General features: G+C 46.9%; 1 protein-coding gene across 5 annotated transcripts in view; it reads right to left on the bottom strand.

Moving 5' to 3' along the window:
• The window catches only part of LOC135240905 (dedicator of cytokinesis protein 9-like), a 75,357-nt gene extending 60,290 nt beyond the window's left edge, over nt 1-15,067 (bottom strand). For 2 of the 5 annotated variants that reach the window (XM_064310939.1, XM_064310940.1), the window contains exon 1: nt 10,545-10,734. In XM_064310939.1, the coding sequence (XP_064167009.1) occupies nt 10,545-10,709 (165 nt within the window). In that variant the 5' untranslated portion in view covers nt 10,710-10,734. Of the gene's footprint in view, nt 1-1,952; nt 2,256-10,544; nt 10,736-15,007 lie in introns of those variants that run through there. The other 3 variants (XM_064310942.1, XM_064310943.1, XM_064310941.1) reach the window with 3 other exon arrangements.
• Between the last annotated feature and the right edge of the window lie 223 nt (nt 15,068-15,290).

Genomic DNA, 15,290 nt, shown 5'->3' with positions numbered 1-15,290 from the left:
TCATCCGCTCCGCCCACTCCGTTACAAAGCCGTTGCCGTGCCAATCCACCTGAACAACAGCCTTTCAGATCGCTCAGGGCTCACAGTGTGCCGGCCGGGGAGAACCGCGAAACATCAGTGATGTAGCTGCATGTCAAACGACATGAAGGTGTGTAACTGCCAAAGCTTCTCCAGACACACTGCTACCTGAGACCTTAGCGCTTCTGGAGATAGAGCCACATCGTTTTCTTATTCTCTTTCCTCCATCAGATTGTCGGCTGTCTGGGCACAGCTGCCCTTTAAATAAAAGAGCAATCAGATAAAGTCCAACTTCCAGCAGCGCCAGCGGCTCTGTCCAGTGGAGCTGTCATAGGACAAGACACACACACACGCACACACACACACACACACACACAGACACACACACGCACGCACACACATACACACACACACGCAGACAGACACACGCAGACACACAGACACACACATGCACACATAGGCAGTGGGAGGTGGGGACACAAACACAGAAGATAACAAGTGCTGCCAATACAACACACACACACACACACCCAATTTTGTGTGTGTGCATTTGGGTTACTTGGGGTGGTAGGAACACACACGCACACACACACATACACACAAGGGGTGTGGGCATAAACCTTTCAAACAATAGCAGGTGGGGTTTAGTCCTCCAGATACCTGTGTTTGAGTTGGCTAGTGAAAACGGACTTCAAAGCCCGACAGCAAAGGAACTCACAGACAAAAGGTCTCAGCACACTCAAATCCTAACTCTATTAACAAAATATTCCTTATGACATCAAACTGGCTAATTCGTGCATAAGGAAGGGTACTGCCCCCATGAACTGATTGTGCTTCCTTAAGTTACAGGCTTGATTTCAGTGATTATGTTGCAGGGTGTTCCCCACCACCACTGATCTCAATGCAATCGCACCACCTTCCCCATGGGCCAGAGGCCCGTCCCGTGGACGAAAACAGGAGCCAAACGAAACCTGCTGTTCTAGAGCCGTGGTTTTTATTCCCCGTCGTTACGAGCGACTTTTGAGCCCTGCGAAACGCTGCAGTTAAGCCCTGGAGAATGCAGCGCGAAGGCCAGGTATTCACAGCGCTCCACCCATCAGCACGCAGAGCTCCCGCCCCCCGATGTAAACACAGCTCCTAATGTCTGGGATAAAAGTAGGAACCAGAGGAGCAGATGATAATAACCGCAGACTCAAAGACAGATTTAAGAGAAGTCCAGGGCTAGAATCGAGGAGGTAGAGAGGAGATTACATTTATTTGCTTTACAGCCCTGGTCTCCTGTCCGTGCTGATAACACAGGCATCACGGTGTAATCACAGCCCTCTCAAGATCACCGCTCCTCTACTGTACTAGAGCGGCACTGTCCTACTGTCCATAATCTTCATGCCCGGAATTTTTAATAAATTCATAAACTCACAGATAGCATCAGATCTCTCTGCCCACAACAATATGATCAGCATCTCTCCTCCTTTCAACAAAGAATGTGACTACAGCTTAACACCATTTCATTTTATTTATATCCTGGCATGCTACTTTTCCTACTGGTTGCCCTAGCTGTGCATCTCCTTCCTGTTCGATGATAATAAATGCGCATAAGACACTAAATCATGAATATGAGCTGCTGCAGACAAGCAAAAGCAACAGCAGCACAAAGGCAGTAGTCAGTGGCCTGGCCAGGCTCTGTACAGTATGAGCAGGTAAGCAGTGCAGTGCTGAAGGGGCCGCAGCAGGCTGGCGTCAGAAAAGTTGCGGGTTCAAATCCGGGACGAGGCCGCTGCCATTGTTAGCGCCGAGCCGAAATGCCTCGGATGGTAGCCGGCGGTATAAATGGACGCGGCTCGTGAAACGCGAGCCCGGCAGCGCGCCCCCAGACGAGGGCGCCGGTCAGGAGAGTAAAGGGAGCCGCGGCGGGCTGGCCCGGCGCTCACACTTACCGCCGCTCGCGGCGCAGCGTCCAGCTCGGCCTCCAGCACCAGCAGGCTCCGGTAGCGCTGGGGGGACGCGATCACCAGCTCCTTTTTGGGGGTTCTGCTTAACCTCCCGTGCATCCTGACAGTCAGGGGCAGGAACACCCCCGCCCCTTACCCCCTCCTTAAATCCCAGAATGCTCCTCCGTTGCAGTCAGCTGTGCTCTTTACGCACACTCAAACACACACACACACTGCACACACTACTTGTGGCAGCAGAAAGTTAGAGAGGAGTCCTGAAATCCCTCTTCCTCCTTCACTCACTACTGGCCACTAAATCACAGCAGCCCGGCCTCCTGCAGTCGCTAGGAGAGGACAGCCCCACCCACACAGGAGGGGGGGGGGTTAGACCGATCACTCACTCACACACACACACACACACACTCCATTTCACACCTCCTTCTTACAGAGCTGCCACTATCCCCACAGCCAGCTAAATCCCCTCACAACCACCTGTAGGACAGTGACAGTGTACTCATAGGGGTGCACACACACACATCTGCACACACACACACACACATACCCACTGTTCTCTTCTGGTTTCAGGTTGTACAACAGTGCTTTCCAAATAAGCAAATTTGAAACAGAATAGCCCATCTGTGGCCAATTTTTTTTTTTTACGCTTAACTAGATCTAATGTTGTAGTTACATTAATTATGTTTTCATAATTATCAAAAGTATACGATGAAACCTGATCTCCAGTTATCGTACACAGATTATGGATCAGTGTGTTGGTAATACTTTTGCATTATGTTTACTGTGGAACTGGAAAAAAGCAACCCCTGGTTCACAAGATGAAACCGACCTCTTGTTTACTATTCTCCAAACATGCACCACATGTTGTGTTGTTTTTCATTTTTAAGAAAATCAAAACAATTCAAATCGCAGCGAGATGACCGAACAGAGCTGAATCATGCTCCAGGGAATGACACGGCTGCCAGGGAATGTGCAGGGGAGTGTTTCTGAACAAACGGGACAGGAACCAGCTATTTCACCTAATCTAGTTACCTAATCTACAGCCTCGCAGTCCCACCGAGTTCCAGCAGACCCTGGAATGCATGACAAAATCTTGTGTGTGTGACAAAGTCTGTGTGGCTAAGGCCGCGCCTCTTTTCACAGTTTAGCATACTCAAACAGGAAGTGGCGTCACCTCTCTGCTGGCCTGTTGCAACCTGCCCCACAGGAAATTCCATTCCCAGTGTGCTGAGGGCTGATAAACGCACAGCGCAAGTCACGCAAACCCCAGCGTCAAAACACAATCAAAAAGCACGCGCAAAAGTTTCCACTCAAAATAACAACGTAACTGACAACTACCCCGGGAAAAACAATACGGTGAACATACTTTCAAGACCTAATGCTACGACAAGCAGTGTTTTAATATAAATCAACAGGGTAACTTAAAAACATAAGAAAACATCAAGGTGAGAACAGGCAAATCAGCCAATCAAGGCTTGCCATTTACCTACCTAGCAAACTTATTATTGTTATTAAATTATTTTTTTTAATTAATAATCATTTAAAATTACAATAAATGAACACCTCATTATTACTCAAATTATGATGCTGTAGATCATTCATAAATGCATTCATACATTCTGACAGCTGGTCCAGTCCCCTAGACACAGTGCTGCTGCTCATGGGAAGACAAGACAGCAGAGTGCGATTCTGGTGGTTTCTGGATCGGGGGGGTTAGTGCTGTGTCTCTGGTGGTGACTGGATGGGGAGGGTTAGTGCTGTGTCTCTGGAGGTTTCTGGATGGAGGGGGTTTGTGCTGTGTCCTTGGTGGTTTTGGGATGGGGGTTAGTGCTGTGTCTCTGGTGGTGACTGGATGGGGAGGGTTAGTGCTGTGTCTCTGGTGGTTTCTGGATGGGAGGGGGGTTAGTGCTGTGTCCCTGGTGGTTTTGGGATGGGGGGGGGTTAGTGCTGTGTCTCTGGTGGTGACTGGATCGGGGGGGGGGGGTTAGTGCTGTGTCTCTGGTGGTGGCTGGATCGGGGGGGTTTGTGCTGTGTCTCTGGTGGTGGCTGGATCGGGGGTTGCTGGTTGGGGGAGCTCCAGGGTGACCTGTCCCTGCCTCCCCCTCTCACAGCTGGGAGAGCCGGGGGGGCCACCCTGGAGCTGCCCCAGGGGGAAGGGTCTGCTTTCACACCAGTGTGTGAGCTACACACAGCTGTTTCTCTACGCTAACACCTGGCCTTACCAGCTACACTGTATGAGCAATTCACACACACACACACATCCTCTCACACACCAACACAGAAATTCACACACACACACATCCTCACACACACCAACACAGAAATTCACACACACACACCCTTCCTCTGCTCTCTGATGAGATGCTATTACAGTGACTGTGCAGATGCTTTAAAACCTCTCAATCTTCATACTCTTGCACAAACGCATAGTTCACCATTTCCACAACCCCTGCGTCTGTCCCAATGACGTGACAAATTACAAAACTGGACCATGAAAAATGCATTTCCGTACATTTACAACAGCTCAATGCGAAACTGGTAACCACAATCACTGCTACATACCAACACCCACCAAAAGGAATCAAAAGTTACCAAGGAGACCATCTCCAGTGTCACAATGACATACTTCAATGGTTTTTGGACATGGAGATGAGCTCACTTTGACACGCCCACACACAATCTCTCTCCTGACTCGGGTTTCATTATGATATACCACTGCATGTCATAATGCAGTATCATGTGGCTACACCACTGCACATCACATGTAGACTACACTCCTGAAACAGACTGAAACAGGGGTAAACATTAACTGTGGATAACATTATGATATTCTGAAAGTTATATTTTATTATGATGCCGCAAAAGGAGCAGCGGTGTGGTGAATTGTCAGAGAGCGGGGTGTAGTTCAGGGTCATAGTTTCGATTGTTCACTTACACAAGGGAAGCAGCTGCTTTTATTGAACACTCAGCACCACACCCGGCATGTGGGCGTGAACCAATCAAATAAACAAAAAAATAACTAATTTCCAAGATCCAAACCAAAGCCAAACTAACAAGAAATCACGGCATGGCGTAGGAATGAAAGACATTCGGTTCGTTTTTCCGTGGGGGAAAAAGACAAAACAAACAAAGAGGAACAGAATGAAGGATAAGAGTTCCTGTGGCCACATCCATTTGGCTTAATTGCTGTGGGCATGACACAGCCTGGCCTAGAGCAGCAGATCTAATCCGAGGGGAGGTAATGCAGTTACAAAAACAAAACAAAACAGAACAAAAAAAATGAAAGACACAATGGATTCATGCGCAGACGTTTCAGACCCTGTCCTACGTCCTGGGACCGGACGGCAGTAACGAGCGCGGTGAGAGAGGGATGCCGAGAGGCGCGCGGCGGATTTCCCGCTCTCCCACGCGAGGAAGGACTTCAAACACACTTCCTCCCCGCTCCGAAAACTCGCGTCTGGAACTACCACTCGATTAGCGGCTGGTGAAAAAAAAATCTGGTGTGAAATGTTTTTATTTATTTTTTTTTTTATAAACGGCCATCCTTTTGATAAACGGCGAGCTTCTTTTGATGCATTTCAGTGAATGGCAAACAGCTTGTTTTTGAAATACCGTATTATTATTATTATTGGTACTGTTGCTATTATTATTCACTTACGAGGCGTTTTCATCCAGGGTGACTCGCTCAATGCTGCAACAGCAGCATTCTGTCTGTCTCAGACTAGCATGTGCATAGGAAAGATTTATCTGAAGTAATTTGGGATCAAGAGTAAAGATAAAATAAGACATAACAATCATGAAATGGAGTGAATGTGAGTACGTCATGTTTCTTAAATGTGGTGCAAAGAATACAAATGATTTAAACCACAGCATTCACTGCTATACACAGTAAGCTATGTATGCAGCTAAACATCCAGGCTATTTTTTGATTTTTAACAGCTGTGTTGCTGTTTGAGTGAGGCAACTTGTCAAAAAAATAAAAAACCCCAGAGGTTGACTGTGTTGATTGCACACCACACAAATACTCAAACAAAAAGTAAGCACTTTTAAAAGTAAGACTAACTATTTACCCAGTATGTGTTTGAAGCAGCAGGCTGTCTGTAATTTTGGTAAACAAATGTTGACACTAAATGTGGGTAATAACTGATCTCACTAAGTGCCATAAATAAGGGAGCAAACTCTGGAGAGCCTACAAGGCTGTAAGCATGTCCCCTGTTCTGCTGCAAGTAATACGAAGACAAAAAAGAATACAAAGAAAACAAAGAAGAAACTATCATTTAAAAAAGAGCCAGTACTTGTGCACAATGGCATATTCAGCATGGAAAGGACATCCCTATTCCACTGCTCCACATCCAGAGCTGCACGGTCACTCTCATCAATGGCCCGTATGGATTTTAAGATTGTGTTGCCAGCAAAGATCATTTCCCAATAAAGGTTTCTTCTAGGAATTCTACATTAGAAACCACTGGGGAATCCAGATTTGAACGACAAAATTGCTGAATTATTGTAATTGATGAGTATGTTCAAACAGAGAATCCCCCATTACAGTACATTTCCCCAGACAGGAAGTTGGCAAGGGGTTTTTTGTGTTTCCATGGGAATATGAGAGTGTGGGAGTGCAGGCAGTTCTAGGGTTATTTCAGCCCAAATTGGATCCATGGTTTGGAGAGGGCTGTATTTCAAACAGCGAATTCAATTAATATGGATTCCTCCAATGCAATTCTGATCGCTAGACTGGTGGGAAAGTGGTATAATGAATCAGCCTGGTTCCAGCTCTACAGTGGGAAAGGGGTATAATGAGCCAGCCTGGTTCCAGCTCTACAGTGGGAAAGGGCTATAATGTGGCAGCCTGGTTCCAGCTCTACAGTGGGAAAGGGGTATAATGAGCCAGCCTGGTTCAGTTCTACAGTGGGAAAGGGCTATAATGAGCCAGCCTGGTTCCAGCTCTACAGTGGTAGAAGGGTATAATGAGCCAGCCTGGTTCAGTCCTACAGTGGGAAAGGGCTATAATGAGCTAGGCTGGTTCCAGCTCTACAGCAGGAAAGGGATACCAAAAGTTCACACAACAGAACACATACGTACAGAGTATGGAATTTCTCAGTTTGCCTCAGAAGGTCTGGGATCAGTCAAAAAGTTCACCTCCCTCCAAAAAAATCTGTGTAGACTGGCAGAAGAGGCGTGGCCAGCATCATGTAATTATGTGACGCAGTAGTCGGGAGGCTTGACCACAGGGGAATGGCAAGGGTGTGACTGGAATGCAGCAAATACGCGTGTTCTGGCCCTCACACTGGCCATTTCACCCCAGCACAAGCTCAGAGCCTCCCACTGAGGTGGTTCACACAGGTGAGGGGGAGAGGAACAGCAGTGTGGGGGGGGGGGAGGGCAGCAGTGGAACAGGCCAGTGCTGGGGCTGCACCTCTGTGCATGGGAGTTCAATCCAAGCCACTGCGCTGGACTGTGACATTACAGCACAGAGAGGATAAGTCACAGAGCCCAGCGTCAGAACCACACACGGCTGCGGAGGCCAGCTATAGAGCAGTTATAGAGCGGATATAGAGCTGCTATGAAGGCCAAAAAACAGCTATGAGATCTCAATCTGCACTCGTGAGATAGAAGCTCATTTTTCACTGGCGGGCTTCAAAGAGAAACCAGCTGGGCAACAGCTGTGTGTGTGGGTGTTCATGCTTGAATAGGTGCATGATGTGCGTGTACGTGTTTGTCCATGCATCTGAAAAAGCAGGGGGCAGTGGGATGTTGGGTGGGGTCTATGTGTGAGTTTGTGAAAAGGGCACTGTGGTTTCTTTTTTCCCCAGACAGGCCATTGTTTTTCACCGTTCTGGAAAACTCCCAGCCAGTGCAGGGAAGCACATTCTGGAAAATGTGAGTTTCCACAGTGTGTGTGTGTGTGTGTGTGTGTGTGTCTGCGTGAATGTGAGAGAGTGTGAGAGAAAGATGCATATGCACACAATGAGGAAAAAATAAGGAAAAATACAAATAATAGGACAAATAAGGAAATTCTCACATGACTACAAGCCTTGAGGGCCACAAGAGACAGCACAGAGTGCATCCTTCTGTCCAGTGATGACTGTTGACCTTTGCCATTCATCCAGTAATTGATTTTGCACTGATCAGCTTGTTTACATTTACAGTCCATGGTAAATAAGCAGTTAGCTTTGACTCGAGGCCAAGTAGCAAATATATTTGAAAAAAACAAAATCTTGTCAAATCAATTTAAACAGTACTACTGTTTGTAGTGCACATGTTATTCCTCTGAGAATCTGACACTGGAAGCTTACAGAAAAATGTCAGAAAAAAATAAAAGTTGCAGAGCATCTGTACTGCATACGGCAGATCACATTATTACCCAGGACAGCACTGCCATTTTCCCATGGAAACGCTGTAGATTCTGTGATGCTTGGGAATGACCTGCTACACTCTGCACTGTGTGCGTCCCCTCTTTCACATGCACATGTGCTCGAATCCACACACACACACACCCACACACATGAATGCACCACACCCACCTACCTACACACATCTACCCATCCATTCACACACACACACCCATCCACACACACACACACACACCAATTTACCCATTCACCCACATGCACTGCAACAAAACCCTGAGTTACTACTACACACAAAGCAACTACAGGAGAACAAACACAAGTGCAGTACAATGTGCATTATACCCAGCCCACATTTGAGAACCAACTACTACACCCAGTAAGGAACTGGACATACTGCTACAGTGTCAATGCCATTTTAATGGCCAGACTTCATTCTTCCTTATTTACTTCACTCAGTAGAAAACACATTCCCCTGATACAGCTTTAATCAGGTATTTAATACAGAGAATGGTGTGCTATTGCTGAAAAGAAATAATTTTAACAAACTGAGACAAATTATCCTAAACACATATCAACACATATTTCTCATAATATTTTAAAAATCTTTAAATCTTTGTTGCATGTTTAATTTGTTGTTGATTTTTTTCCAGGCTGCACGGCTCATAATCAGGCAAGTAATTTTCCAGAAATTGCAAAGATAAGCAAAGTACCATCAATAAAATACAAATTTTCCTCCCAAACACATTCCCGGCCAAATGAAGTTTGCCTCCTGGACTTCTCCTCCAGGAATGAGGGATCATGGGAAAAGGAAAACGTTTGGCAGTGAGAAAAAAGATAAATTGGTGCTGAGCAGAAACTGATTAAATCTGCGTGGAACACTTCCAAAAAACGCACAGCCCCTCTTAAAAAACACTCCCCTATCAGCAAGCCCACCAACGTTTAACCTCCACATCCAACCAGGCGCATTTTCAGTAAACATAGATTCAGTGGAACTGTCTGTATCTCGTATCGCTTTAAAAGATCCTCTGACAAATTGAATAAACCTGGAGCGATCGGCTTCCTCAGAAGTTATCGCTCTGCCATCCCTTTCAGAAAAACATTCTAGCAGATTTTGCGCTGCAGCGCCGCGATTTTGTAGAAACAGGGTTGAATTACGCAGCCAGCATTATTTCCAGGGAGGGAGCGGTAAAGCAGTCTCCTCCACAAAAGTGGAACCGTGGCGATGCTTTATGGACATTGCAGGTTCGGCGCGGATGCTTGCGAAAGGATGTCACCCCTTTCAATTTATCCCAGTCTCCCGCAGCGTGCTTTAACCTTACCGTTCAGGCTCTGCCAAAAATACCGCACTTTGAAGACGCAGCTCATTAATACGCTAAGCACTCGAGAAATACTCCTCGAGCTGTTAAACGGGCGAGGGGAGAAAAGTTCATTTCAAAGTCAATTTAGCACGCGATCGGAGCGCGTGGGGCGCGGTGCGGTTTTCTGTCATAATGGAACTTGCAGCCCCAGCCGATGTTTTAAAAAGTAAGAAGAAGCCCGGTTTTAGAGAAGAACCTGGCGTTGCTTTGTTCCCTCTGGAGAGATCATCGACCGCGTATTTTCTGCAGATGTGTACGGGAAACTGATCTGTAGAGTGAACAATTTAACCTGCAATCATTGAATAATTTATCTGTTCTACCACGCCCCGCCATTACTTTCGGTCAGGAAAGTGATATGTACTGTACGATGTTCAACAAACGCCCCCAGAAAAACATTGCAATTATTTGGTCAGTTTCAGAGCACTTACACTCAGACAAACACTGGAGTTGATTGCAGAGATTTATTGGGAAAATCTATTTGAGAAAGACGCTTCCTACAGCTGAAAATGCATTGACTATGGACTTCTAAGAACGGCCATGCAGCTGTGTAACAAGGAAGAGTAAAAAACCTTTCCCCAAAATCACACACGCACCTGCATCTCTCCCTCTCCTCCAGCACACACCCACACATACACACACACTCACACACACACGTACACACACACTCACACCCACACGTGCACGCACACTCATCTCCTCCAGCACACACCCACACATACACACATGCACACACACTCTCAAGCGCACACCCACACACACACACACACATGCACACATACACAAGCACACTCACTCTCACACACACACACACGGGCACACACACACACACTCTCTCACACACACACACGGGCACACACACACAGTGCCATTACCGATGCCGACGCCGTTGCCCAGGTGAGGGACTCAGAGCGGCTGGGTGATGGCCCCGCCTCCCCTGCCGCTCCGTGCTGGGAGGCGCTCTTGCAGATGTAGCTGCAGTTCCTCTGGATGGCCGTGCGCAGCCCCTCGAACAGAACCACGCTGGTGGTGCAGCCCATCCCGTCCCAGGCCTCACGCGTCCCCGCCCGCCTCCTGCTCACCGTCCCCTCAGCAGTGCCAGCCGATGACCCGCTTTCCCCGCTGCACCCTGGCACTGCCTCTCCATCCCAACGCACCCCTCCGCCCTCTGTCCCCAACCCCCCTCCAAAACCCAGCGGCCCCAGAGGAGGCAGATCCTGCGCTGGACCCCGGGCGTGGCAGTCTGAGGCTGTGCGGAGAGGAGCGCCGGAGGGACAGGCTGCATGTGAGTCGCCCAAGCCAGGAGACAGGGCCTGTGGAGCAGCACGGCTGGGCTTCTCTGCTCCTCTGCGTGCAGGGGGAGGGATGGAGGATGCTGACAGCACTGCTGCTGAGTTTCTCTCTCTCTCTCCTCCTCACTCACTCCCTCTCTCTCTCTCTCCCTCCCTCCTCCTCCTCTCACTCCCTCCCCCCCTCAATCCCTGACTGCTCATCTCTGCTGTATCCTAATGGAAGTGAGTAGCTTGCTCTGATTTCATTTCTTTGACCCACATCACAAGCCAGTTTAAGCACACAAAAATGCATTCAAATTTATTGAAAGACTCTCCTGCTCTCTTGTTCTCTCTCAAACAGGCGTACATATAAACGACTAGAGAGGCACAAGGACATGCACACAAAATCAGAGGCGTGTGGAAACACACACACACACACACACACACTTACACACGCATGAACACACACACATGCACACAACACACACACATGCACGCACGCACACTCACACACACATCAGCAGCAGCAGATGAATCAGAGGATGACAAGGTGAAAGCGGTACAGGAAATGCAATACCTGCCCAGCACCCACAAACGGACACCTGGCATGAGTGGCATCCTCTTACTCAATCTTCCAAAGTCAGGCCCAGAGCAAAATGACTGACTGCTCATTTAGAGAAGGTTAGCATCAAAAGAGTGAAGCATGGCTCGGCCCCTCCCCTGTGTACATGGAGAATGGCAGGTAAGCAGGTACTTCCATAGGTAATATCTCCAACCAATGATTTCCTTAAAGTTTCTGAGTACTGCTTTTCTTCCTCCCTTTACTGGGCCATATCATGACCTGTGGACTTGCCCCCCCCCACCCCCAAATCAATCCCCTCCTTCCCCATTCCACCCGTATCTTTCACTAAATGCCATAGAACCTATAATTGCCACAGTGGATCAGCCGGGGTTTAATGTCTCATCTGAAATTCGGCATCTCCTGTAGCAGTGTCTCTGCCACTGCACAGAGGCATTGGTTTTTTCTCTATGGTCCAGCAGAAGCAAGACTGCCCCCTACAGACCCACACACACTTCTTCCAGCACAGCCTCCCAACCAAACCTGGATTCAGCAAAGTGACACGAGTGTGGCAGTATGTCTGCTGCCATCTGATTACTTCACTCCTCAGATTCACCCTCAATCCTTTTAATTTGGCAAAGGAGTGAATGGGAGATTCAATCATTGAGTGAATATGGCAGTTTTCTGCTAGAAATGTATTACTATGAAGGACTCCGTAATACTTGCAGGTCTAAGGAGGTCTTGACTGCTCTGGACTGGGACAAGTTTCCCAGCCAGTTTATCAGGAAAATAAGTCTGCAGGAAGACAATTACACTGCTGAAGGCATCACAGTATCAACTCTCACGCTGAGAACTGTGGGTAGCACATCCATGTATCAATTCTCACACTGAGAACTGTAGCTGTGTGACCTGAAGATAATGACATCATTATGGATAATGATATCAGTACAACACGTTGCATTCTGGAGTTTAAATGTAACCCAGTTGTATATATGTTGAGTTTATGTGCTTTCGGGAGGCAGGTAAAAACATGGAACGACTGTAAAGCTGTTGCTCTTAAATTAAATGTTTTTTCCAGAGGCATGGAAAATGAAGAAGCTGTACCTGAACCCGCAGTAAAAAACCTCATCATTTTCCCAGATATGATGGGTCTTTTTAAGAAGTCAGTTGGTTTTAATTTGTCAGAGGTTTCCTCTGAAAGTGAAGACTTACAGAGCAGTGCTTTCACCCTCTCCTCAGGAATCTCTGCTTACATAACACACCAAGGCCATGCCACCATCTAAAACCTCCCATATTTTCACATCAAACAGGGTGTATCTCATAATAAAAGATTATATGGTGCCCATATCAGAAAAGGCTTGTGGAAGAGAAGACAGATAACCTCACAAGACCTATAAAGTCAGTTAATACCACAGATAATAACAGTATTGATGATAACATATGAATATGCAAATAATACTATTCAAACTCTAATTGTCGTCATATGAAAAATATAGAAAATATAATCTACAAAGAGAAACTGGAAATTGAGGTCAGAAGATACTCAGATTTAATTAAGACAACTTTGGGAGCAACTGGAGAAAGTGGAGACTGGATACATTCAGAGTAAAAAAAAAGAGTCAGTTCCATGATAGCACCCAGATAAGCACTGACATAACTTCAATGCTGGGTGAGCACTACTTGAGTAAGACTTGAGTAATGAGCGAGGCTGGATCACTGGGGTTATAATGCAGAATAAGATGTAGCATATGTACGGAGGTCTCTCACTGAGAAAAGCACTCATTGCACTCTCAAGTCTCTCATTGCTGATATTTCAGTTTTCTTTTTCTTTTATGGGGAGGTGGGGGGGGGGGGGCAGTAGGAGGAGGACTGTTTCCAACAGCTGCGTGCTACACATCCAGGTCTCCACGGTAACACAGCTACCTACCAAACCTTCTCAAGGACATGTGGAAGGTCACCTCAGCGATGACACACAGCACTGAAGCGATTTTAGACCCTTTAAAGAACAGCCGTTGGCGCCAGTCCACATACCGTGACCTCACTCAGACACCGAGAGGCCACTTCCTTAAGGTGATATTACCAGTTTTTAGACCCTGTTCTCGGTGCACTGCTGTTAAAACCACACAGCACAATGAAAACTATTGTACCATTGAACCATACCTTCTGTAACACACAGCAAAAATCCTTATCGCACATTTATGAAAGCGTTTTTTTTTCCAGTTGAAGAAACTGGTCACAGCAAAATCTGTTACTGTTAATTCAGCTTTGATAGAGTAACATAGTACACAGATGCAGTACATTTTATCCACTGCAGACTGATAGAGTTAAATTATTACTGAGCATCACTTGCAGTAGAGTGCAATGATTTGGTAGGGTTAACTATGGTAATCAAAACCAACATAATTTTGTCAATACAGCAATTTCTGCTGAGCACCAGACCTCAGCGTCGAGAGACTGGTCAAAAGGGTAAACACTGAGCCAAACCCACTCGATAAATTACAGCATAGCCCCACACGCAGTACCCATAACAATGCTAACACACCAATCAATCCCATATTCAACTGAGCAGGAACACCACCATCCCCAATGAAAACTCCCATACACCTAGCTTTTCTAAAAATTGGGCATGGTCTGGCTATACTTTGTTTGTTTTGCACCATGTATGAAAATTACATGCATAATAAAACAATGCATCTCAACCACTATATTCATATCTGAACCTCTGAATCTATAAACCGCTTTGACAATGAACCTAATGAAGTCCTCTGTACTGGCCTCATTCACCACTGTACAAACCAGAGGCGAATGAGCTTGGGTCTGCCTGTGGCTTAAAGGGCTCTGTAATTGTGTGGATGGGGGAAAGAGCCAGAAGGCTCTCAGCCTACTGACCGGGAGAATGCCTTTCCCTGGGTAATGGGGAGGCCACACTGAGGCCTGTGCTAAATGTAGCCAGCAAACAGGCACAGCACGGCGGACTGCTAAAGGCATGTGCGGCAGCTACGCCTCAGCACAACAGACATGCTAACAATGGCATCCTGCCAAGCTTAGGATTTTAGACTAAAAGCAGTGCCACACATTTAGTGGTTACACATTCAAAAAGTAACAATAATAATAATATTACAAAGAAGAACAAGAAAGGTGTTTCATCTCCTTTCCACCAGATGAACTCTGATTTCACACCCGCATGAATATGAATGTTATTAAAAACTCCATCATGAAATGTCAATTGAGTGTGAGGTTTAAGACCCTGCCCCATTCTAGAGCGTTCCGAAAAGCAAATCAAGCAAAACAGCTTCAGTTCCCCTCAATCCAAACCAGCGAGCTCACAACCTGGGCTCCCTGCAATGCCAGCACAATACGAAGAGGACACTAAGAGAAAACATTCCCCTGATGAAAACAAAACAAAGCCACGATAAAACCACATTCTCAAATCAGCACAGTGCCTGGACACAGCCCCACGCAGATATCCCAGCAGCTGAATGTAAGGGTGAAATGAGAGGTACAGTACCGACTCCGGATCAGCCTCTGATGAAGGGGTCTCCGAGTCGCTCATCTCTCCAAAGTCTCTCCCCACAACTCCCGCAGCATTAGACAGATGGAGCCCATTTTATGGATATCACGCATTCCTCAGGTCGAGTCTGTGCAATAAAACCCCCCTGGCGTGAGAACCACACCCAGAGAGGGCCCTGCCAGTAGCTGAGCACATCTGAATACGCTGTACTCGCCAGAAGCTTCAGAACCCCGGCGGTGTTTCGGTGGGTCCCTTGGGTTTTCAGGGGTCGTAAAGGTGC

The sequence above is a fragment of the Anguilla rostrata genome, chromosome 15, assembly GCF_018555375.3.
Source record: "Anguilla rostrata isolate EN2019 chromosome 15, ASM1855537v3, whole genome shotgun sequence".
NCBI classification, from domain to species: domain Eukaryota; kingdom Metazoa; phylum Chordata; class Actinopteri; order Anguilliformes; family Anguillidae; genus Anguilla; species Anguilla rostrata.
This window is presented reverse-complemented; position numbering and strand designations above follow the sequence as displayed.